At 43.8% G+C, this 26,405-nt stretch overlaps 1 protein-coding gene across 4 annotated transcripts in view; it reads right to left on the reverse strand.

Moving 5' to 3' along the window:
- The window catches only part of NID2 (nidogen 2), a 63,250-nt gene that overhangs the window by 21,623 nt on the left and 15,222 nt on the right, over positions 1 to 26,405 (reverse strand). For 2 of the 4 annotated variants that reach the window (XM_037983982.2, XM_037983980.2), the window contains 7 exons: positions 16,341 to 16,490; positions 15,665 to 15,910; positions 14,226 to 14,426; positions 12,353 to 12,583; positions 3,241 to 3,384; positions 2,418 to 2,546; positions 779 to 922 (listed from right to left, as the gene is read on the reverse strand). In XM_037983982.2, the coding sequence (XP_037839910.2) occupies positions 779 to 922; positions 2,418 to 2,546; positions 3,241 to 3,384; positions 12,353 to 12,583; positions 14,226 to 14,426; positions 15,665 to 15,910; positions 16,341 to 16,490 (1,245 nt within the window). Of the gene's footprint in view, positions 1 to 778; positions 923 to 2,417; positions 2,547 to 3,240; positions 3,388 to 12,352; positions 12,584 to 14,225; positions 14,427 to 15,664; positions 15,911 to 16,340; positions 16,491 to 26,405 lie in introns of all 4 variants that reach the window. The other 2 variants (XM_037983981.2, XM_037983979.2) reach the window with 1 other exon arrangement.

Genomic DNA, 26,405 nt, shown 5'->3' on the forward strand with positions numbered 1-26,405 from the left:
CTGTGTGTGTGACTCACATGAAACCGAGTTTCAATCTCATCACATACCACAGGGTATGTTTGGAAAACCTTTTGTGATTTAAGTAGATTTATTGAATGATTTCTATTTTAAAGTACTCCTAAATCCTAGTTTCATGGACATTTTATACTCAGAGAGTTATGTCTAGCCTTTAAATAACAACCTCACACATTCTTTCCAAGTTAAATTGCAATGGCTAGCCTTGCAAATGATTTGGTGCTTTTATAAAATACTGCATTAAGTCTTAAAGATAGATTTCTGGGAGAAAAGTTTCGATATGTGTGTCTTTTTATATGTGTGGAGTTCTCTCTTTTGAAAGAGAAAAATTAGAAATTATATATGTGTTTAGAGATAGATTAAAATATCACTTAAAGCAGGAGAATGGCACAATCATAAGTGTTGAATTAAGCCATTAACCAAAGAGATTGAAAGGTGGAGACTGCCTAACAGGAAGGTATGCAACTTTCCCTAAATTCCTCCAGTCTGCACTGGCTCCAAGGAACCAACGTTAGAAGCTCCTGAGTGCTACAGGAATATCTCCGCCAAGGAAGCCATATATGCTCGTCCATCTAGTCCACAGGAAATCACCCTTGGCTCCCCTTTCTAATTCAAAGGACGCTTTTTTCCTCGCTATTTTGGCAGCCACAAGGCTGTTAGAATCAAAGGAAGTCCTTTGTCTTTTCTGGGAGATCTCCATCTATGTGAGGATGTGCATCCAAGGCGACTTTCCACTCACTGAAGCTGACCCGCAGTTACTCACCAGTGCACTGGTGCCCGTCACCAGCATAACCAGGCAGGCAGGCACAGCTGAACGCACTGCCTCCGTGGTGAACACACCGGGCCTGTCCAGCAGGAGCACAGGTATGACTGCCGTCCTCACAGGGGTTGGGAGGTGGGGTGATCACTGAAAAGAGAAGAAGGCAAGGGCATCCAAGAGTTTAGGCCTGCAAAGGGTGAGCCTTGCTCCTCATGGCATGATCCACAGACCAACAACAACAGACCAGGGAATGCAGGTTCTCAGACCCTACTCCAGGGGCAGTGATTCAGAATCTGGATTTTAACAAGATTCCTAGATGGTTCGTATGCTATTAAAGTTCAAGTACTGGTATGAATTTGTGGTTAAAATATTAAGCACAAAAACCCATCACCTAAGTAGTCTTCAATTAAAGTTTATAACACTCCAGAGCAATTGCTACACACACACACACACACACGGTTTCTCTTATCACTTCTACCCCTCCTTATCCCAGTGAATTAAAGAGTGCATTTTCTTTTCTTTTTTCTTTTTTTTTTTTTTTTGAGGTGGAGTCTCACTGCATCACCCAGACTGGAGTACAGTGGTGCAATCTCGGCTCACTGCAAACTCCAGCTGCCAGGTTCAAGTGATTCTCCTGCCTCAGCCTCGTGAGTAGCTGGGATTACAGGCGTAAGCCACCACGCCCAGCTAATTTTTCTATTTTTAATAGAGATAGGGTTTCACCATGTTGGTCAGGCTGGTCTCGAACTCCTGACCTCATGATCCGCCCACCTCAGCCTCCCAAAGTGCTGGGATTACAGGCGTGAGCCACCATGCCTGGCTAAAGAGTACATTTTCTTTACTCTCATCCAGCTTTATCAATGGGATGAATTGGGATAGTTCTTTTGATTCATTCTTAGGTCTGTAGTATTTTTTGGAAATATAGAAGGGGTAATTTGTTACAGAAGGAGCTCTTTAGCCAGTCAAGCAGGACACGCATCACTGAATGATGAATCCATCTCTTCTAATTTGAAAAATACTTTAGGCTCTATCTAAAGAGCTGGAGGTGTTTACTAGAGAGGTTCATCATCTTATTACATGATTGGGCCAGAAATCCCAACTGAGGTGGGCATCCTTCAGTAACTCAACATCAAAAATATCAATTCAGGGAAAAACAGTGAAAATAAACAGGGCTGAAACTGAGTGATAGCTTTGAGAGATTTTGTTTTGTGTTTGTTTGAGACAGTCTCACTCTATTACCTAGGGTGGAGTGTACTGGCATGCTCTCAGTTCACTGCAACCTCTGCCTCCTGCGCTCAAGCAATCCTCCTGTCTCAGCCTCCTGAGTAGCTGGGACTACAGGCTTGTGCCACCACACCTGGCTAATGTTCTGTATTGTTTGTAGAGATGGGGTTCTGCCATGCTGCCCAGGGTGGTCTTGAACTTCTGAACTCAAGTGATCCACCTGCCTCAGCCTTCCAAAGTGCTGGTATTACAGGCATGAGCCACTACGTCCAGCCAGCTTTGGGTTATTTTAATGTAAACTGTCTTCTAAAGAAAACCATATAGCAGAGCCTCTGAATAGCAGAAGTCAACACATTGATAAAGGGCAAGATTAAAGAGCACCATTTTGGCCACACAAGAAAATGATTTTGGAACTCACAGATGCAAGTATGCCGGTCATCTGCAAACTCATAACCACTCCGGCACTCACACCTGTAGGTTCCAGGCAAGTTAATACACACGGAGTTGGGGCCACAGCGATGAAAGCCAGTTGCACATTCATTTTCATCTAAGAAGAAATGAGAACAGAAAAATTCTGCTTAATTCAAGGGTCCCGGAAGTGGAGGGTCTAAAAACTCAATGTTTTCTGACCAGTATGATGCTTCAATGGGACAAATGGTTGGCAGATGTAGAATTCTTAAAAATCAGATATGAATGCATGTTGCAGATAACCAGAAATAGTAAAAATTTCATGCCATTCAAGTAAACACCACAGGAAGATACATTTTTAAGTGAATATTCTAAGACTTCTTTAACTGTTTTAAAAATAATGGATACTTGGAAGAAAACCAACAATTTTTTTTTAATATCAAAAAATTTCTACCGTTGCCTTTTGGGGATATAAGAAACACAATGTCTGTCTAAAATTTAAAGAAAACCAGAAAATGAGATTTTTAGTAAGTCTAAGAACTACTTATTACAGGCTCAAAATTACAAAACTTAACTCAAAACATCCAGGAATTGCAACAGATGTTTTCTTTTCACAGCCCCAGTGCAAAATCCACTCCACTCCAAACCATCTTTTCAAACCTAAACAGCTATGCTTTAATTTTTAAATAACTATATTCAGATTAACAACTGCTAAAATCATTGGCAATGGAGGTTGTAAAGGTGACAGATACTTGTCTTCTACAGATATAATGCTGGGAGGGCAGAGGAAGAACAAGGGCTACAAGAAGGAGACACAAGAACATAGCTCTTACCCACACAGTTCTGTCCATCTCCCTGGTACCCAGAGGCGCACTCACAGGTGTAATCTACACCTGTCCCCGGATGGCACCGTGCTGTTGTGTCACACATGTGGCTCCCATCATAGCAAGGATTCACCGGAGTGGGGTCTGAATCCTCTGCTTGAGTAGAGGGGACATAAAAGTACAATCTGGCGATTGGTAAGAGAATGTCACAGAGAGAGATAGAAGAGTCCTCGGAACTGACTGCATGTCTGTTTTGTGACACACCTGGAGACCTTACTCAATTATCCATATCCGAAGCTAGGGATTTTCTGCACTACAGTTTTAAACTCCAGCATGCCTTCCTATTGCCTACCCTACAGACAACTTGTACCTTTACTTGCTTTCAGTAGGTTTGCATCCAGGGAATAAAAACGCCCAACACATCTGTTTTAAAAGTGCTTTTGCTCTATTATTTCCTGTGATTCTTGGGATAATTCTGTGTGGTGAGCTGTTATCCCCATTATGGGTCATTTTCACAGATAAGGAAATTGAGACATGGGAAAAATTGCCCAAGCTCACAAAGTCAGGAAGTGGCACAGCAAGGACTCAGACTCCAACTTCCTGGTTCTAAATCTCTCGATCTCTTACTAAAATTCCCAATTTTTATGGGCAAATCCAATTAATTAAAAAAATCTTGCTGTTTAAAGATTCCTAAGACTAAACGGGAATGACTTACCCAGTATTTACTCTTCAGGAGTAGCCTTACCAAGGATCCATCTACTCACTAGGTAGAGATTACTTAACAACTGAAACCTTCCCTAGAGAAGTCTATTTTGGCTGAGCATGGTGGCTCATGCCTGTAATCCCAGAACTTTGGGAGGCTGAGGTAGGAGGATCATTTGAGGCCGGGAGTTCAAGACCAGCCTGGGCAATATGCCAAGACCTTATCTCTACTAAAAAAAGAAAGAAAGAAAATTAGCGGAGCATGGTGGCCCATGCTTGCAGTCTCAGCTACTCCAGAGGGTGAGGCAGGAGGATGACTTGAGCCCAGGAGCTTAAGCTTGCAGTGAGCCATGATTGTGACACTGCACTCGAGCCTAGATGACAGAACAAGACCACGTCTTAAAAAGATATATTTATTTCTACATAATCGTCAATGCTCATTGAGCATTTATGTGTGAGGCACTGTTCTAAACAGACAGAAGAATGCCTGATTACATCCTCCTAACTACATGGTGAGGAAAATATTATCTCCACTTCTGCATCACAGAGAGGCCAAATAACCTGCCCAGAGTAACACCGTCAGAAGAGGTGGATGGAGCTGGAATAAAAGTCTAGCAATCTGGCTCCATAGCCCATGCTTTCCACCGCTTTGCTGCAACCCTTGCTGAAGGAACTTCATGAAGTTATCTCGTCTACCAATGGCATAGAGGTATTGGAAGGAGTGTCAGATGCTCAGGTAGAATGAATCTATCAACTCGAGCACTTCTGTGTACTTCCAATTCTGCCATGTAAAATGGAAATAAGAATATGTACATTTGCCAATCCTGCTAAAGAAAATTAAGAAAACCTAACAGAATATATTTGAAAGGCAGTTCCCCGTTGGCAGGTCTACCCAGTCTCTACTGACTGCATTCCTTCTGCCTTCTCAGTGGGGCCACTGTTCATCATTATTTGAGGTTCTAGCTCAATCTCAGTCCCTAGAATTAACTCTAATCTTAGACTCAAAAAATTTCCAGAGCCCCAGCTAAGCCTGTCAGGTTCTACATTGAGCCATCTCTGCTACGAAGGGGGCTCCATCTAAGTTGTAATAACTCAGGCTTCTGCCTCATACTTCTGTGCCTGGGGCCCTGGTCTTGATAGCCAGCTTAGCATCCTCTGAGTCCCGTGCTGCTTGCCAGTTCTCACTACCCCCAGACACCAGCATCATGGCATCTGTAGGCAGACTCTGTCAGTACCACACCCGTTTTTACCACCTCCTCCTGGATTCTCTATCACTTCACTCTGTCTGACCCATGTCCCCCACCCTGCTTTGTACAGAATCTTCTATTAAAATGGAGAAACAACAACAGGAGAGAATCAGGTTCTTGTCTTATACTGAGCCTTCAGTGAGGACATGACCCTGTTGTTCTCCATTGTAACAGATGCTGACTCAGGAACCTGGTCTATGCTCTCAACTCGGCAACCACAACCCTACTGCTATCGGGGGAGACTTGCCCAAAGTGACTCCTAGTCTAGATCCCAAGTGCTGACTGCTGCAGCCATCCTCTTAGACTGGACTCACTCCCAGTCCTTCAGAGTGTCTGGCATTCTTCCCAGTGCCTGCCCTACTGCCCATGCTATGGCTCTTCCAAGTGCCCTCTCATAGCCTGCTGTGAGCTGCGATGCCTTGGCTGAGACAACCTTGTTTTCTGGCAAACCCTTTCCAACCCACTTTATAAGAAACACCACAGTGCATTCTTGGAGTGGAATATTCCCATATTATTGATTCCCGTATTATTGGCTGAAAATAAGGAGGGCTATGGGGTTTATCCTCAGTTCACCATAATATTGTTGGCCGGAGTAACAGAATCTTTGCCAAAACAAAGGACCAACAAAAAATTCTAGCACTTTTTAAACCTGATGAACTATGTAAGCATAAGCCTAGCTCCCTGAAGCATGCAGACATCCTTGGAAGTCTGTTCCTCTGGATCTCTTGGCTAACAGGAAGGAGGCACTACGCTGGGGTTGTGGTTGCCAGGTTAACTTGAGCCTAGACCAGGTTCCTGAGTCAGTCCCTCAACAGGTTATAACTGAGGACAAGGTCATGTCCTCATCCATGAGGACCCAATGTAAGACAAGAATATGATTCTCCCCCATCATTGTTTTTCCATTTTAGGCAGATTCTGTACAAAATGCCTGGCATACCCCACCAAAGCAGGAAGTAATCATCAACATGTTTTAATTTATAGATACTAATGCTTAGCCTTCTTATTCAGTACTTTCCAGCATCAAAATTTCACCATGGCACATTCCAGCAAAGATTAGTGAGTTCACATGGACATCAAGAGCTTACCACCCTGTTAGGCATTACAAGAAAAAAACAAAAACAAAAACTCAGCTCAGAAGTTGACTTGCAAACTTGGATGGGCTATATTATCCTATCTAAAATTGAGAAGGAAGTGTCCCTAATTACTCAATACTGATTTAAAACGTATGTCACTTACAGGATTAGTTCCATAATTTGCAATCCCCAGTGCAGAATGAAAATGTGGAGCCCATGGTTCAAAGTAAAGCATGAAACCAAGCATGGCGCTCTTCTGAGCACTGGGCCCCATTCGCTGAACTTGACTTCCCAAAACATTTTTAAAATACATTTCTAAAACCATTTCACGACTCCTTCTCTATGACTTGTAAGCTTTTCTCCTATTATAGTAAGTAAAGAACAGCAGTATCCTTCTTAAGATATTTTCTATTTCACCCTCTTAAACTGCTCAACTCTCCAGCAGAGGATCTGGAACTAATTTACTCATTTAATCAAGGGGAAGAGCGGTTTTCCTTAAAGAAACAGTCCGTTCAGCTTCACTGCACGGCCCTCTGCCCAGAGCCTCCTCAACTTGCCAAAACGACCATTGAAGTGGAAGGACAGGAAGGATTTTTGGATCCTGTTTTATGACCCCACAAAACGACGAGAAAAAAAAAAAACAAAAACGGCTAGCTCACACTTAAAACTTAAAGCTCAAACAATTGGTGGGGGGTGGCACTGCTGGTTGGGAAGTCAACGAGGGACAGAGGCGTCGATTACTCACTGGGAAAGACACCCCAGTTCTGCAGCCTTGCCCTGGGAAATCGTGCCACACCCACATCAGGTGTGGACAGCTGTGCTGTTTCCCATGAATTTCAACCAGATGATAGCTCCCTCTGGAAAAAGTGAGCAGTTCTTAGGAAGATACTGCTATGCACCAAGAGGGGAAAGAAAAAACTTGTCTGTTGGTGTTTCTTTTTTGTTGTTTTTCTTTTTTTTCCTTCTATTCAGGTAGAATGAACAGTACTGCTGTGGGTAGATGAAGTAGGGTTCAAACACAAAGGGTTTAAAAGACACGCATTGCCTCTTTTAAAGTTTGGTCTAAATTATGAGGCAGTCATGAGGCCAGTGTGGAATATCAGAGCCATGAGGGCTAAGGGTGTGTATACTGGAGCCAGTGCCCTTGAGTCCCAGCTCACCACTTACTATGACCAGGCAAATTACTTCATTTCTATACCTCAGTCTCATTATCTGTAAAATGGGATAACAACCCCACCCCTACCCCACCATTGGGTAGAGGTCGCTGTGGGGATTAAATGAGTTAATTCATGTAAGGTGCTTAGAACAGTACTTGGCACCAAGTAAATCATCCTTTGATATTATTTGACTGGGGTGATAGGGAAAATCATAAAATTCTAAAGAAAACAAGCAACTTGGTACCTGCCAGTTTGCTTTCTGATCCTTTCTTACTCTCATTTGGTATGTCTTCTAGGAAAAATACACCCAGAGATACATCTTTTTCCTAAATGGTTCCAGAATCTGAATGGGACTCCGTAGCCTGGGAGATTATTTCATGAACGGTTGCTTTTACAGATCAGATGCCTACACCCAACACAGGGCTGACCCGGACATTTAAAGGTAAAGACCATTCTCCCCAGTAGTTTTGTTTAAATCTCTCATTGAGAAATCTAGTACAGCAATCTTTCCCTTTCTAATTTACATGTTCCCCTAAAATCAACTCACATTTTCATGTGTTCATTTGCTACCTTACAATCCCATCTCTGGGCAACCAGTGCCTACATTCCCAACCAAGTTTCTTAAAACCAATCAACCAAACCACCTCGAGATTCTCATTACAAGTCACTTCCACATCCTAGAAAACAGTCCCGTCTTGATACCTTAATCTTGTCCTATTGCTGAAGCAACACTTCTTTATTGAGCCTGCTGAGGCTTAAGGAGCCCTCAGCTCCAATAACAAAGCACAGAACTGTGTATCACTTACAGATTTCACCTCGCTGAGGAGCTAACTCTGGGCTCAACAGTTTCAATACAGTGGCTGTGAATGAAGATGTTTTTTTTCTCCTTGTGTGGCTCTCACATTCCAGGGGAAAACATGACCTGGTTTTCAGAACTAAATGTCCCCTTGATCTGACAAAGCCACTCCCCATCTGTAGAGTTCCCTGACTTCACAAGCTCATCCTCTGGCTTGCTTGAAACATTTTTTAATAATTAAGACCTTGCTCTTTAGGATGGTTTTACATTTAGAGAAAAATGGAGCAGGAAGTACAGAGCTCCCATATCCCCCCGCTCGCAATGTGCAGTTTCCCCTATTAACATTGTGCATTAGTGTGGTGCATTTGTTATCCCCGATCAATATTGATACATTATTAACTAATGCCCATAGTCTGCAGTAGGGCTCTCTTGGTGTTGGACAGTTCTACAGACTGACAAACACATAATGGCCTATATCCAACATTACAGTATCGTACAGAATAGTTTCACTGCCCTAAAAATCCCGTGTTCCACCCATGCATCCTTCTCCTCCTTCCTCCCGAACCACTGGCAAGCACTGATCTTTTTACTGTCTCTAGAGTGTAACCTTTTCCAGAATGTCACAGTTAGAATGATTCTGTATGTAGCCTTTTCAGACTAGCTGCTTTCACAGAGCAACATGCTTTTAAGTTTCCTGCATGTCTTTCTGTGGTAATGATATGCTTAGAACATTTTAAAATCAGTCTTCACAGGTGAGGCTAATGGTCATTGAAATTTGAGAACCACTGCTTATTTTGAGACGGGTCTTGTTATGTGGCCAACACTGGTCTCAAACTCCTGGGCTCAGGTGATCCTCCCACCTCAGCCTCCAGAGTAGCTGAGAATACAGGTGCAAGCCACTGTGCCCGATGAGAATGGTTTTAGGGTTTTGTTTCTAATACTGTTTGCTTCTATTTTTATTTTTTGAAGCGGAGTCTCACTCTCTCGCACAGGCTGGAATGCAGTGGTGCGATCCCGGCTCACTGCAACCTCCGCCTCCTGGGTTCAAGCAATTCTGTTTCAGCCTCCTGAGTAGCTGGGACTACAGGCATATGCCACCACACCTGGCTAATTTTTTTGTGTGTATATATTTATATATTTTTTATTTTCTTTTGTAGAGACAGGGTTTCACCATGTTGGCCAGGCTGGTCTTGAACGCCTGACCTCAGGTGATCCACCCACCTCAGTCTCCCAAAGTGCTGGGATTACAGGCATAAGCCACCATGCCCGGCCTTCAATTGAGATGTAATTCATATACCATACAATTCATCCATTTAAAGTACATAATTAAACAATTTAGTATATTCAGTGTTATACAACCATCACCACAATCAATTTCAAAACATTTTCATCACCCCCAAAATTAACCCTGTACCCTTTAGCTATTAACTCCCTATTCCCTCATTATCTCTTAGCCCTGGGCAACCACAAATATGCTTTCTATATATATGGATTTGCCTATTTTGGATATTTTACATAAATGTAACCATTTAGTGTGCTGTCCTTTGTCACTGGCTACCTTCACTTAAGGTTTTCAGAGTTCATCCATGTTGTTGCACATATCCATACTTCATTCCTTTTTATGGTTGAATAATATTCCAGTATATGAATATATTTTTTGGTGTCCATTCATCAACTGATGGACATGTGTGTTGCTTCTACCTTTTGGCTATTATGAATAATGCCACTATGAATATACACAAATCAGTTTTTGTAGGGACCTACGTTATTATTTCTTTTAGGTATATAGGGAGGAGTAGAATTGCTCCATTAAATGGCAACATCGTGTTTCACTTTGAGAAACTGCTATTTTCTGTTTTTCACAGTAGCCACGTCATTTTATAATCACATCAGCAACGTATGAGGGTTCCGAGTTTTCCACGTTCTAGCCAACACTTATTACCCGTTTTTTGATTATACTCAACCACATGAGGTAAAGTAGTATTTCACTGTGGTTTTGATTTGCATTTCCCTGATGACTAATGATGCTGAGCATCTTCACACATGCCCATTGGGTGGGTATCTGTATATCTTTCTGGAGAAAGGTTATTGCAGATCCTTTGCCCATCTTTTAGTTAGCTTGTTTCTGAGTTGTAAGAATGCTTCATATACTCCAGAACAAGTCTTATTAAATATATGATTTTAAATACTGTCTTCCCATTCTATGGGTTGTGTTTTCACTTTCTTAATAATGTCCTTTGAAGCACAATTTTTTTTTTTTTTTTTTTGAGACGGAGTCTCGCTCTGTCTCCCAGGCTAGAGTGCAGTGGTGCGATCTCCACTCATTGCAAGCTCCGCCTCCCAGGTTCACCCCATTCTGCTGCCTCAGCCTCCAGAGTAGCTGGGACTACAGACACCCACCACCATGCCCAGCTAATTTTTTGTATTTTTAGTAGAGATGAGGTTTCACTGTGTTAGCTGGGATGGTCCCCCATCTCCTGACCTTGTGATCCGCCCACCTCGGCCTCCCAAAGTGCTGGGATTACAGGCATGAGCCACCAAACCTGGCCTGAAGCATAAACTTTTAAAATGTTGATGACACCCAGTTTATTTTGCTGTTGCTTGTGCTTTCAGTGTCGTACCTAAGAAACCATTACCGAATTCAAAGTCACAAAAATTTACCCCCAATTTTTTTTCTAAAAGTTTTAGCTCTTACACTTAGGTCTGTTGGTCCATTTTGAGTTGATTTTTGGATATGCTGTGAGGTAAAGGGTTCAACTTCATTCTTTTGTATGTGGTCACTCAGTGGTCCCAGCACCATAGTTAACAGTTTAAAAGACTATTCTTTCTCCATTGAATTGTTTTGGCACTGTTGTTGAAAAAGCAATCGACTTTTAATGTGAGTGTCTATTTCTGGGTTCCCACTTCTATTCCCTTGATCTGTACGTGTATTCTTATACCAGGACCACATTGTCTTAATTACTCTACATTTCGACTTTGAGAAATGAGAGTCTGACTTTATGCTTCTTTTCCGAGATTGTTTTGGCTATTCTGGGTTCTTTGAATTTCCATATAAATTCTAGAATCAGCTTGCCAATTTCTGCAAAGAGCCAGCTGAGATTCTCATAGGGTTTATGTTGAACTAATAAATCAATTCAGGAAGTATTCACATCTTAACCATATTAAGTCTTCCAATCCATGAATATGGAACGGTCTTCCCATTTAACTCGGTCTTAACTTTTTTCCAAAAAATGTTTTGTGGGATGCAATGTACAAGTACTGCACTTCTTTTTAAAAATTTATCTCTTTCTGAAACAATTTCTTAATCTTCAGTTTGCTTATTGCTACTATAAATACAATTAATTGGGTGTACTGATCTTGCATATCCTGTAACATTGCTGAACTTGTTCTTTAGTTCTAATAGTTTTTTAGTGAATTCCTGAGATTTTCTACAAAAAATGTCATCTGAAACTAATTTTACTTTGTCCTTTCCAATTTAGATGGCTTTTATTTCGTGTTCTTGCCTAATCACCCTGGCTAGAACTTTAAGTACTGAATTGAATAAAAATGGCAAGAGCAGACATCCTTCTCTTGTTCCTAAGCTTCAGGGAAAATCATTCAGTCTTTCACCATTAACCATAATGTTCTGGGGATCGTGGAGGGGGAGGTTATACATCAAGTTCCATGATATTTTGTTTTTCCAGGTACTAGCTCTTTGCCCCACCTTGGTTTTGGATGAAATTCTCCTCATCTGTTTTAGCTACAATGTCACTTTCATGGTGATATCTCTCCTCAATCTTCAAACTAGACTCATAGTGCCCTGCACTTATCACACTTGTAACAAATACTTGTCAGCATTGCTCTCCCTAATTCCAGTCCACCTTGTTCACAGGTATATTCCTGATTGGCACACACAGTTGGGTATTGCTCTAAACCAGTCTCACATACCATGCTCTATTTCCTGACTTTGGCAGGGACACTGTTCCCTGCCCTAAAACTCTTTTCTGCCTGTTTCCAACTCAAGGGCAAGGATCTGTTCTATTCATCCTTATACCTAGCACCTAACACAGCCTGGCACTAGGTAACCCTTAGTAACCTCTGTGAATCATTTTAACTCTACTTAAAAGGATGTCATTTTTACCCAACAACAAAAAAAGGAAACCTTACCTTCAACCGGGCCAATCTGATTGGTCACAGCAAATCTAAGCACTCTTTCTTCATCATTATACAAGGCAAAGACCCGGTCCACGCTTAGCTGCTGGGTGGTAGGGAAGGCCGGGCGTCTGGGGGCGTGCCTGCACACCTGGTAAGTGATGTTCTGGTGGATGCGGTAGGACCATGTTTGGTTGATTGCACCAAAAGTCAGAGAGTAGTCTCTGGAACTTGTAGAGGTCACAGCTGCAATAAACACATTGGTAGTTTTTTTTTAAATATTAAATAAAGAGATTTTCATGTGGGGTGGATTTTTCTGCAGAGTTTTTCATCTAATTCTTGGAGTGTGTTCCCTTGGGAACTTCCTGAGTTTATATGAAAAAATTTGCAAGGAAATCCCAAAAACCTGAGTGGATGCAAAGCCACAGTGCTGAGGGGGAGAAGACACTACAGTTGTCTGTGTTATTATATGCAAAGAATAAGTGTTACTGAGTGCCAGTCACGCCAAGGGTGCTCTACACATACTGCCTCGTTTCTTCCTCACAACAGCCTGGTGAGGTGGGCACTGAATTGTGCAATCAGAGGCTCACAGAGGTTAAGTAGCCTAAGATGCAACGCTGCTTCATGGTAGAACTGAAAATGAAACTCACACTGGTTTGACTCTACACCCTAAATTTTAAACCAATCCATCCTCTACATTGCACAGAAGTGATGACTTCCAACACCTTGCACTTCAGTAAATCTGAAGGATTCCAGAGAAAGGAAAGGGTTGTCTCTCACAATCTGAGTCTAGGAGTCAAGCCCAGGTCAGTGATCCGGACACTGACCATTTTGTTCACAGCCCAGGTCGCTGCTTCCCATTGTCTTCCCTACATCTCCTGCCAGGCTGCCAGCTCTCGGCATAGGAGCAGCAGGGGTTAGAGGAAAGGCACAACTCAGTCCGGATTGCTGTGCTGCACAACAGCAACTGTGATAGAGGCCACATCCTGTATGCAGGTAGTATTTTCACAGAACACATCACGCTTCACACACATTATTGACCATGTAACATAGAAAAAACATTTTTAGTTCTATGGTAAAGATGAGAAAAATACATTCTCAGATATTAAGAGGCCTTTCCCTACAGATATTAAATGGCAAATCCAGGATATAAGTTATCTTTTGACTCCAAATCTAGCATTAGTTTTATAATAAAATACAGCATCTCTGTGTTTTTGGTTTTGTTTTTGAGATGGAGTCTCGCTCTGTCACCCAGGCTGGAGTACAGTGGTGTAAGCTTGGCTTATTGCAACCTCAACTTCCTGGGTTCAGGCAATTCTTCTGACCCAGCCTCCCAAGTAGCTGGGATCACAGGAGCACGCCACCACACCCGGCTAATTTTTGTATTTTTAGTAGAGACAGGTTTTCACCATGTTGGCCAGGCTGGTCTCAAACTCCTGACCTCAGGTGATCAACCTGCCTCAGCCTCCCAAAGTGCTGGGATTACAGGCGTGAGCCACTGCACCGGGCCTCTGATTTTTAAAGCAACCTGAACTCATCAGCTGAAACAAGCCGAGACAAATTCCAATAATCAATATTTTTCCATGTTGCAGAAAGTAGGATGGTTAAAAACTGTATATAATTATACCATCCCTACCTACCCCATGGACAATGTTGCTATTGATTTTATTATTTGAAAGTACTAGGTAGGGATACAGATATTGTGTATAGCAGCCAGCATTCTGTTCACTTACACATTTTCTTATAACAATAAGAGTAATAACAGAGCTCATTTTATGTTCCATGCACTGTTCTAGGACATGGCATATAAGTCATTTAAGCCTTGTATCTATCTTGTAAGATGGGCATAATCCCCATTTTACAGATGTGAAGACTGAGTTATACATACTGGAGTCTGAGTAGTGGTACAGCTCCTTGTAGGGAGAGATGTGGGCTGTGAAATTTGCTGGGATGTAAGGCACCTGGCCTTGAATGTTGGTCTTAATGCTCAGATAGTTCTCTGGGTCAAGTCCCTCAGCAGTTTGAGTGATATGAACCCTCTCCTCTCCCGGGTAGAATGTAACTTCCATGTCATGGGTAAAGGCAGCACCTGGAGATGAAAAACATTCAGCATAGGGATGAAAAGAGGTCGCGCTTAAACAGTTACCAATACATACCGCCCCCTCCCAATTTCTACTGCTGTTGGAGATAGTGCCTAAGGAGATTATGTGATACTGAGAGTAAACACTATCAGCTGTTGATTCCATAAGTTCCCAAACTTTTCCATTGAAGAATATAGTTTCATCCTGCCGTACCTCACCCAGCTTCTCTTTAAACAAGCTTGTATTCTGTGAGAAATACTCTTGGGAACGCCCTTGACTTTTCTCTAAGGTTGCTAGACTTAGCAAAAAACATATAAGCCTAACAACAACAACAACAACAAAAAAACCACCCAAGACATTCAAGGGTTTTTTTGTTTGAATTTCAGATAAGTATGTCTCATGCAATATGTGGGGGATACTTATACTAGAAAATTGTTTATCTGAAATAGAAATTTAACAAGGTGTGCCCTATTTTATCTACTTTTGACACAAGGGCTTTATTCAAATTTTGATTAAAGGCAAGAACCTATAAACAGCTACTGAGCTCTGCAGTTAAAGATGGGGAAGAACTTCTCACAAAACTATTTTTCATGCAATAAAGATAAAACCACTAGGAAACAAGTTTTCAAGTGGGAAGGTGAGAATCCAAAAAGTATCTTCTAAATCCTTGTTGTCAATGGGTGGCCTTTCCAGCAGCACTGGTACCTCCTAGGAGCTTGGTAGAAAAGCAAAATCACAGACCCCCTACCCCAGGCCTGCTGAACCATAATTCACATTTTGACAAGACCTCCAGGTGATGTGTGCAGGTGCAAGTCTGGGGCGCACCCCCCTATACTATTATAGGTTGCAGAGCTGGGAGAAGGGCACCCCTTCACCATGAAGTAAAATCATCCCCAGGTGCCCTAAGTACCATTTTTGCATTTGATAGATCTGTGCATAATTTAAAAAGCCTGACAAATATGCTTCAATGAATTGGAGTAAGAGGACACAAATGTTCTGAATGGAATCATCCTGTTTCTCAGAACAGCTGGGAGAACATTTAGAAGAAATCACTGCCTTTCAAAAATCAGTGATGTGAGGTCAAACAATTCCCAACAACCTCTGGCCAGAGAACTACACACATGTGGCTCTAGAACGTTAAACAAGTGATTCCTCTTTCACTGTGTAAAGGCCTAAAGACATTGCCCCAAGAAGCACCACTGCCAAATCAACACTGACTACCGACTTTCTCAGAGGCCCTACTCACCTGCGAGGCTGAAGCCATTCTCAGAGCCAGGTTTTTCTAAAGCAAAGAGCCAGCCAAACAGGCCTCCAATTGGTGTGAGTGGGAGGAGGGCCTGGGCTGCTGGCTGTGGGATGTGGCTGATGGCTGTGTAGGCTCTGCCGTCATTGCCCACAACATACGCATGCAGGTCCACGTCAGTGAAGTGCACAGGTGTATGGCCCACGCGGAGGTGGCCACTCACTTTCCCATTCACTTGGTGAGGTGCCCCTAAAAGACAGCAAATCCAGTTAAGCTTGGGCATCATCCTGGCTAGAGATGGGTGTACACAGGTATAATTATTCCATTGACAACTTCCAAAACTCACTCTTTAGCAAGTCGCTTTAATGATTTCCTAACCAACCAATTATCCATATATGAAACAGTCCTGCCTCCAGTCTGTTTTCTCCCCTCCTCCTTCTCTCCACTACAACTTTGGCTCTAATGAGCTGGTAGAAGGAAGCATTTCTGGATAATCCTCAAATTGAGAATCAGCCCAAACCAGTTCATTCCTCAAACATTTATTGAGCACCTCCAAGTTGATAGCACTCTGATTTAAGTAGTGGAGATGTTTGGTCCATAAAGCAGAGCTCACAGTGGTAGCTGGAAACAGGTAAGCAGCAGGAATAGACACACAGGAGTTCCCAGTCCCAGTAATTACCTTCGGGCAGACAGTGCTTCCCATTTCCATAAAACTTGGATTGGCAGTGGCAGCAGAAGCCAGTGGCATAGTCCGTGCAGAAGGCATGCCGGGAGCATTGTCTGTGGTTGTGTTCACAGGTTTCCTTGTTGGCAGCATTATATGTGAAGACTGAAAAATAAAACAAACTTGCCTTAAAAGGACTAAATGATTCCAATGTCATTGCTGCATCAGGGACACAGCATCCGCTCCACAGAAGCAGTTTAGATCATAGCAAACAGTTTTTGATGTTTGAGAGACTGGGGTAACATTCAACACAAGGGAATTAACCTGCTTTGTCTGCTGGCAAGAAGAATTGCTTACTGCTCCCAGCTGGGTCTCATTGCAGAGTTGGTGAACTAAGATGAGGCTGCACCTGTGCGTTTGAGCGCAGTAAAATGAAAGCGAACCAGTAAGTACGCGTTAGGTTAAACTTCATGAAACCACTATTTTTGCAGGTCATAAAGGGCTAAATATCAGCACTTTTATATGGTTCAACCTAAAGACATCCTGAGAGGAAGACATAATGGAGAACTAACAAATGTCTTATGTCTAACCATCCTTCTTTCAGGTAACACTGAACTTAATAGCTGGTCTCACTACCAAGATTGTTTTGAGGGAAGAGTCTTAAAGAACACATGCACCTACCTCAAAGAAAGGGCAAGAGGAGAAGGGGATGGAGGAGGGCAAAGCAACAGGGATTCAAGCTATTAAAATGCCCTACGTCCTCGGCAGGGTTTAACTATGATGGGTATGGTACAAGCATGATTTCCATGCAATAGCAGACAGCTTGGGCCCCACTCGCAGATCTTCCAGAAATTACGGGGGACCAAGATAAGCTCAGTGCTCCAGCAGCTGTTGCTTCCGTTTCCTACTTATTGTACCCATTAAAAGAAGAGGGCCATCTGTGCTGCAAAGAAATGGGGAGACTGGAACAAACGCCATGGTTCATAAAGGAAATGGCCAAGAGGGTAGGGTGTGGCGGGGGTTGTGGATGGACAGGGGGGTGCTTTCTCGAGGACACTGGGGAATATGCCAATCCCAAGCATAGCCACCAGGAGGCCCAGTGGCTGCACACACCTCTGCCTCTGCATCTCCAGGAGGTGGAGTTGGCTGGAGACTCCAGGAGCTGTTTAAGCAGGGATGGCATGGAATTCTAGCTTGAGACACTGATGCTAGTGTGAAGGAGGACACCCTACTCTTAGGGAAAACCAAGTGGTAGTTGTGTTCCAGGTCTATCTGGAAAGGAGACAGAAGTGGAAGGAAGAAATCCAAAGATCAATCTTTACCCAGTATTCCCAGGGAGAACAGAAAGCAAAGGAACTAATGAGACATAGCATCATATAGGTAACAATGTCACCAGGATAAAGACTTCCATCAGCAAATTAAAATGTAACAAAGTTAACACTGAAATAGCGCTTAACATTTACAAGCTTTACGTTTATTAACTCTTAATTTACACAACAACCCTAGGTAGCAGGGACTCTGTTGTTGTTGAGACAGGGTTTTGCTCTGTCACCCAGGCTGGAGAGCAGTGGTGCAATCTCGGCTCACTGCAACCTCAACTTTCCAGGCTCAAGCGATCATCCTACCTCAGCTTTTTGAGTAGCTGCAGCCACAAGCGTGCACCACACCTGCCTACTTTGTTTTTCAGTAGGTGTGGGTTGGTTGGGGGGAGGGGTCTCCCTGCATTGCCCAGGCTAGTCTCCGTCTCGAACTCCTGGGCTCAAGTGATCTTCCCACCTAGGCCCCCCAAAGTGTTGGGATTACAGGTGTGATTACACCACTCTGGTCAGGGACAATTTTTTAACTTGTTTGGCAGTTAAAGCTGAGGCACAGTGGACTAAAGTGCCTGAAGTCACAAAGGCAGTGCGTAGCAAAGGTGGGATCTGAACCTAGGACATCTAGCTTGAGAATCTTAACTGCTGCTCTCCACCACCGCTTCACTGGGAGCCAAGTACGGAGATCATGAGCACTAGGTTAGGGATGCCCACTAGATTAGGGATGACCACGTGTCTGGGGTTGATCAGCACAGACTTCAAGTATAATTCGAGTCATACTTTATAAACCGGGTTTAATGATAGAAGCAAGCAGGGAGGATTATCTAGATGAATATTACAGCATGCTGAAAAACAGCACAGGTAAGAAATGAGAGTAGCAGCAGCGGCATTAACTTTTGGACAGTACTGGAGAGCTGCCTGCAGATCCTTGGGAAAGCAGCAAGCTGAGGGTTGGCAGAACAGACAGTGTCGGTTCAAGTGGAAAATCTGATTGGAACATAGTAGGAATGAAGTTATGACTCAAGATTTAGTATAGGGCCTTGATGACTTGGCTAAGAAATTCCAGTTTGATAAAAATAGAAAATTAGGCATGACTCAACTTTATTTAAACAAGAAAATGACAAGCTTAACTTAAACAGAAAATGATATAAAACTCAAGGCAGAACAACAACAAAAAAAACCCAGGATGGATTATGGTAAAATAGATGGCTGTGAAGAAAACTATCACTATTAAGAAAGGGAAAAAAAAATTTGGAGCGAAAAGAAATGAATGTAACTTGGATGTGTCAAAATCTCAGGTTTCTAGAGCTCAGAAATTCACAACTAAGTGTAAGGAAGCAGCTCCTGGAGGGACTCGCACACTCACACTCACCAGTGTGCTCATGGCTTAAGGGCCATCAGGACTTCCTCCCAGAGCGCAAGGAATGGGGACTGCAGAAAGCGCCCAGCTCTAGGACTCAACCTCAGCCCTCCCTCAGGGGCTCTGTGGAGACTGCAAACTCTGTCTTTCAGCTTCCTCATCTCTAAAATAAGTAGAACACCTCTTCCTCACACCTGCATTGCCAGAAGTCGCATTTCTTCTTAATGCACTTCTGAACGCCAAGTAAAAAGGCAATCTGCTACAGGTCTGAAGAGCAGCCATTTGGTCGGGCGCGGTGGCTCACGCCTGTAATCCCAGCACTTTGGGAGGCCGAGGGGGGCGGATCACGAGGTCAGGAAATCAGGACCATCCTGCCTAACACGGTGAAACCCCGTCTCTACTAAAAATACAAAAAATTAGCCGGGCGTGGTGGCAGGCGCCTGTACTCAGGAGGCTGAGGCAGGAGAATGGCGTGAACCTGGGAGGCGGAGCTTGCAGGGAGCCAAGATCACGCCACTGCACTCCAGCCTGGGCGAGAGTGCGAGACTCCGTCTCAAAAAAAAAAAAAAAAAAAAAAAAAAAGCAACCATTTTCAGAAAATTCAGATAGAAATCAATCCAAACTCTACACTCTGTTCCACCCACAAATTAAGGAAACAACAGGCACGGATTGTATCCTATTTCAGTTATTTTGTGAAGCCTTATTCTGCAACCCAATTCTTATTCTAAGGCTGAATTATGAAACAGCGAGAGTGAAGATGGAGGACAGACAGTATAGATATGGAGAGTTAAACTAGGTGGAGTCATAGCTTTTATCTAAGTAAAAAGAGACAGGGCGATGCAGCCAGCAACCTACAAGTGCAACTGTGCAAAGGTTTATAAGTAGATTGGAAACTGGACTACATTTTTCTATCATAGAAAAAGAAATTATAACAATGAGTAGGCTCCCATGACAGGCTATTATGAGACTTAAACTGTAATTACAATGGGTTAACTAGTTGCTGGTAAGCTAACCTGAGAGTCTTTTTGAACAGTTTTTTGTGGGATATTGTATTTTTAGGATGATACTTACTGAGCCAAGAACACACACTCTCTCTTTCAGCTTCCTAACGGCCACAGGAAGGAAAGAAGATGGATCAGCCCCTAATCTGGGGGCAGGCAAGGCTCCATTTATAATCCCTCTGCCACGCCTGCCTTCATGCCCACGTGCACACACAGGTTTGCACACTTAGCATTTACAATGGCAGCTTGTTAGGTGAAAGGTAAATGCTTCTCACAATTTTTGTTCATTCATTCACTAATTCAACAAATATTTACTGGGTATTCACTATAGACCTGGCCTTAGTCTAGAAACTGGGGACATGGCAGGTAGCAAAAGAGACAAAATTCACATCCCAGCAGTAGTCAATAAACAGGTAAATTACTTAGTGGGGTGGATGTGTAAGAGCTGTGCAAAGAAATACAGCAGAGAAAGACAAGAGGGTGGGAGGGGGCAGGTGTACATGGCTCTTTTAAATAGCATGGTCAGGGAAGACCCCGGGAGAAGGTGACTGAGCAGAGGCCAGGAGGTGTGGGAGAGAACCCCACAGATGAGGGGAGGCGGGGTGCTGTGTCAGGCAGGAGGGGTGTGTGGGCATGTGGGAGGAATGGTGAGAGGAGAGGTGGCCTGGGTCATTCATGCAGGGTCTCAGAGGTCACAGGAAGGGTCTGGGCTTTCATCTGAGTGAGATGGGAAGCACTAGATGTTCTGAAGGTGGAACCAAGAAGGTTTGCTGGTGGATTGGATGTGGGATGATAGTCCTGAGATGGGAAACCAAAAGGGTGGGGCTGCCAGTTACTGAGACAGGGAGACTGAGGAGGAGCAGGTTTGTGGGGTTCAGTTCTGACAACAGCATGAGGCATCAAGGAAATTCACCAAGGGGTGAATAACAACTCACACCCTCAGCACAGCACCACGCAGTCCTTCACATGGAGAGCTGCATTTCTCCCGGTGGATTCCAGGGACCACGGCATCAGGATCACCTGAGGTTTCTGTTAAAAATGCAAATTCTGAGGGCCCACCTTAGACCTACCAATTCCACTCTCTGGGTGCATCCTAGCAATCTACACTTTAGCCACCCCACAAGTGATTCTCACACCAATTGATGTTGATAGAAGGCTTGGGATACTCACAAGCCTTGGATTTCTGAGCTAGGTGTTGCTCATTAATGTCGTTAACAAATTTAATCTAAGCAATTAGCAGCGCCTGGGGTGGGTAGAATGTTAGGAAATGCTCTCGTGCTCATTCCTGGCCATCTGAGAAGCAGAGCTCAGCCCACTTGGGCATCCATCCACAAGAATACCACGTGAAGATTCTTTAGTGAAGGTAACAGATGCACAGCAGCCAGATAGCCCTTCCCTGAAGAAGGGGGAGACCTGGAGCTAGAACAGTGCTTGAGCCCATGTGCAGCTATTTATCCAGGGCAAGAAAAGCCAGACCTCCAGCCAACGTGACTGCTCAAATTTCTATGGGAATTGCAGTGAAACTCAAAGAGGCTGAACTTCTTGAAGGCTGGGAATCAAGGTCTGGATCCCAGCTAGATGAGATGTGCAATGAACACATCCAAGGAAAAGTGGCACTTTTTCTTTTCGGTGGTCATTTGTATGTCCCTTCCTATCGTGGCTTTGAGTGTATTTTCATGCACTTCTTCCTATTCTAGTAAGATATTATCTCCATTTTATCAATGAGAAAATTGAGGCCCACAGAGATTAATCTTCTGGCTCTAAATCCCATCAGATTGAGGGGGCATCAGAAACACTGAAGTGCAGAGGAATATGGCAGGATCGGACAATAGGGTGAGAGAGGGCAGGTGCACTTGGCTCTTTTAAATAGTATGATCAGGGAAGACTTTGGGAGAAGGAGACATTTGGGCAGAGGCCTGGAGGAGTTGAAGGAGTGAGCTGACTTAAAAATGTAGATTCTGGTTCAGAAGGTAGAGGAGGGGCTTGGAAATCAGTGTTTTTAACCATGTTCCCAGCTGAGTGAGAGGAGGGTAGATGAGACCCCACACTTTAAGAAATACAGTTTCTAATCCATGGCCTCCTGTGGGACCCACACTCTTCCAGGAAGCTCCTGCCATGGAGAGTCAGACCATAAAGAGGTCTGCTGGCACCTCAGGGCACAGCAGGAAGGTGGAGGCTGGCCAGGTTTGAATGAGCTCATTTTGTCACGGATTTGTTAACTGAGGTTTGATAGTTGCTAAAGGATTCTTAACGTGAAGACTTTTTAAATCTCACTTTTTTTTTCCATTTAATGCTTTTTTTTTTTTTTTTTTTTTAACTTTTCTCATGTCCTTAATAGAAAGAAAAATGGGGTGGGGATACATCAGAGGAAAGAAAGAAATGCCCTGCCAAAGGACTTCAGACTTGTCCTAACTGGGAGTTTGTAAAAAAATTCTCCTCTGCACTTGTTCTGAGCCACCTTTCAATCTTCATTTTCCCAGAAACACTTAAGCACTTGTCTGCAGCCCTTGGCCGGCCTGCCCTTCTTCACGGAGGGCCCTGGCCCAGCCACAGGGGAGGTTCCATGGTGTGGACCGGGTTCACTGGGCCAACACAGAGGGACACGGGAGGCTTCGTGCACAGGGCTGCCTCAGGACAGCTGGAGCGACTATTAACAATTTTTACCGCTACCTCAAACAAAAAGAATGGGCATTTTCACTGCAGGACAAATTCTTCTAAGTTTTTCCATCCCCCAGAATGACAGACTAGTTAGGAAAACCATATCCAACTTTATAATGAAAAAACAATGGAAAGCTTTTGCGTCCAGTTTTCATGTTTGTTTAATTTTGATGTATGTGTGTGGCATGTAATGACGCTGTTGGCAAACAGTGATCAGGACCCTGGGGGTGGCCTTTTACAACTGCTGGCATGACACTAACAGGCTCTCTTCACTTCTGGTGAAGGGAGAGGGGCCCTACCAGGGAATCTCCTCATACAGGTGTCTTCACAGGTATTGGGGGGCGGTGGGGACTCCTGGTCGCAGACCCTCTGCAACCTGGAGGTGCACCCAGCAGATGGTCTTTGGCACCTGGAGGGTTGCACTGGCAGCAGAACCTGCTTGAATTCTTCTCAGGGTGGAAGTCAAGCTTGCAACATGCTCCTGCAGCCTTTCCCAAGGCCAAAAGTGGAGTGGGACTACATGAGGTTTCTGAAGGCCAGGTGTCCTTCCTCCTAACTCATCATGCAGACTGAGATTAAATTAAGCTGCATATAGCACCACCTCAGCAGGCTTAAGAATAACTAAGACCCCTATTGGTAAACCTCATTCCTTTCTACTCACAACACAGGCAGTCCCATGGTCCCAGGCAACTGAAGCTCTCACTGCCAACTCTCTCACCTCACTGCCTTCATCAACCTTTGTCTCTGTCTCTCTCACTCCGTTCCTCCCTCCTCATTCCCACCTCTGCACCTCCGCTCTTGTCACTTCTCTGTTCATGTTTTCACAAATTCTCCCTCTCATACTCTGACCCCAGGCCTGGCTCAAGCCCCTCTTTCCTCACAATGACTTCCCCAACAGCAGTGACACTCCTGGACAGTGCCTTTGACTCTGTGTCACCCTACAGCTTTCTCTAATTTTTTCATGGCTTTGTTGCAGTCTTTGCCCTTGCTAGAAAAGTCGCTAAGTATTCCCAAGCTCAGTTTCCATCTCTGTAAAATGGGAAGGATGATAGCACCTATCTTACAGGACAATTTTTTTTTCAGACAGTATCTCTCTCTGTTGCCCAGGGTATGCAGTGGCACAATCATGGCTCACTGTAGCCTGGAACTCTTGGGCTCAAGTGATCCTCCCACTTCAGCCTCCTCAGTAGCTAGGACCACAGGTGAGCACCACCACACCTGGCTAATTTTTAAAATTTTTTATAGAGATGAGGTCTCCCTATGTTGCCCAGGCTGGTCTCAAACTCCCTACAAGACAATTCTGAGGACTAACCATAATAATGCAATCTAATGCCAAGTTCCCACTTTAGAGCAGCAGGCTGCACTCAGCAAATGCCAGCCAAAACTTCCACTAGCACCGAGTCAGAGACAGGTACATGGCAGGTGCTTGGGTAACTTTTTGACTTCACAACAAAACTACCAGAGCTCCCCAGAAACAAGACTCCTCAGACGAAGCATGCTTGCACATGCACCTACTGCTGTTCTGTGGCCTAGGAAGACAGAGCTTGAGTGTGGCTGGGACATTCCTGCCTGGTGTAGACATGATCTAAAAATCTAAATTTCTGAACAAAAAGAAAGGTCTGTAAAATGAGTCCCTAAGGGGAAAAAAAATGTAAAAAGGAGTGATATTTTCTGGGCCTTTAACTAAATCTTGATTTCTTGGTTTAGCAAGATGACTACCCTGAAGCTTCAACGGGAAACTAAAATGTATTGGGCAGGTGGTTCCCAGGCTCAATTTCAATTCTCGCAAGTACATGATGAGGTCTTCATTAACTCTGTTTTAGGGCTGAGGAGAGCCAAGGGTCCTCTATGTCTTGCCCCAAACCGCATAGCAGAGCTGGGAGTCAAGGTCAAGTCCACCCAGCACCAAAACCATGTGCTTTCTATTCCATCAGTAGAAAAAGCCAGGTGGATGCCACATGGCTGGGTACTTACTACCGTGCAATGTTCTATGTCTCTGCCACTCCCACCCCACAGCTTCCTAGAGGAAATCCACACTTACCAGACAGACCTCTGAGCCTCCAATGTTTTATGTGAAAAAAATGGTCACTGCATCCCCTCAAAAGTATTTAACAATTGCATGCTTCTATACTTCACACATCCCCCTACATTCCTTTAATAAAAAAAAAAAACTGGATTTTTTTGTCTAAGTTTCAACTTCTAGTTAGATTTCTTCCCCCCAAATGTGTATCAATGAGCTTTTTCACAAGTGTTTTTTGCCATTACCAAGATGTCTACAGTGGACTGCATCCGGCAGGTGATAAAATATCATAGTTTATGGCCCACAGCGGATATAGCTGTGCCTCTGTTCTACTCTATGGCTGGTTCCTGAAGCCTCCTGCCCTTTACTCCAGTGCTCTCGAGCTCTCAGAGCCCAAACCAGGGTGTGCAGTCCGTTCTTAACCCTTTAATACATGACTCCATAGATCTGCTTTTTAATATTCCCACGCTCTTCCCAGGGAAGGAAATCACAACCCACAGATGAGAAGGCCATTCAGGAATGCATCTTTACCTCAAATCCCTTTGTGAAAATCTTGGATACTTGGCTTTAAAATGTACTTACAAGAAACTCATACTTTAAATTCTGGAGATTCTCAGAAGGATCTGAAGGTTCTAAAGACTTCCAATAAAATTTACATCTTCAACTTCATGGAAATGTGGCCCCTTAGGCACAAATTAACGCGAAACTCTTTAATACGCACATTCTTCATTCTCTACCCATCCTCCACCCCATTCCCACTGTTTTAAATCTTCTAAAATTAGTAACAGCAGCCACTATTTATTAAGAACCAGTGAGTGCAGACATGAAGCCAAGAACTTCACATACCCTGTCTCACTGAATCCTCCCAAGAAAGTCATGAGAAATCAGAGGCTTACGGGTTACATAAGTTACTTCATCACCCAGCCAGCTTGGTAGCCCGGATTCAAACCCGAGGCTGACACCAATGTACTCCCTCGAATCCTTATACAATGCCACATTAGTCAGAAAATATTTTCTTCCCTCCTGAAGTTAGTACTTCTTCATGCAATATCCTGCAGATAATACCAGAGCAGAACCCAGAAGGCTCTCTCTGCTAGGTCAGCCATGTTTTTGCCACAACAGTGACAGGAAACAGAAAAGGTGGAAAAACATGGAGATTCAGAACAAAGCAGTCACCTCTGACCTCTTTCTTCCTATCAGAGGTCAGATGAGCAGTCCCTGGAACAAATGGGAGTGAATCTGGGTCAGTTTCCCATTCACATCTTTCCATGCCTGATGGGGAAGAAACAGCTGGCATGACAAGTCTCGACGAGGACTAGAAGACTGACATAGGCCCCGTGTCCATGATAATTAACCACCGCCTGCTCTCAGCATCTCCCTCCTCGCCTCTCAGTCCGATCAGTGAGTCATGAAATGAGGACAGGGCTCCAGGGAGGTGCATGCCACAGCTGCATAGCCATGAACCAGAAATGACAACAGACACAGGTGTTTAGTCATTTTCTTTCCCTGCGGGCTCTCCTCTCCCACACATCACAAGCATATCTCCCCAACCAAGGGAAGTGCTAGGCTTGTCCCACAACAGAGTATGAATCTGGCCTGTTCATCTGAGCCAGCACAACTCACCACTTTAAAAAGCACAAACCCATCCCTCACTGGAATGTGTATGAAGCCACAGAATGTTTTACCTTTGCTGAACTTTCAAACTGAAATAGTTCTTTACACTTGAGA

The sequence above is a fragment of the Chlorocebus sabaeus genome, chromosome 24 (genome assembly GCF_047675955.1).
Source record: "Chlorocebus sabaeus isolate Y175 chromosome 24, mChlSab1.0.hap1, whole genome shotgun sequence".
NCBI lineage: Eukaryota > Metazoa > Chordata > Mammalia > Primates > Cercopithecidae > Chlorocebus > Chlorocebus sabaeus.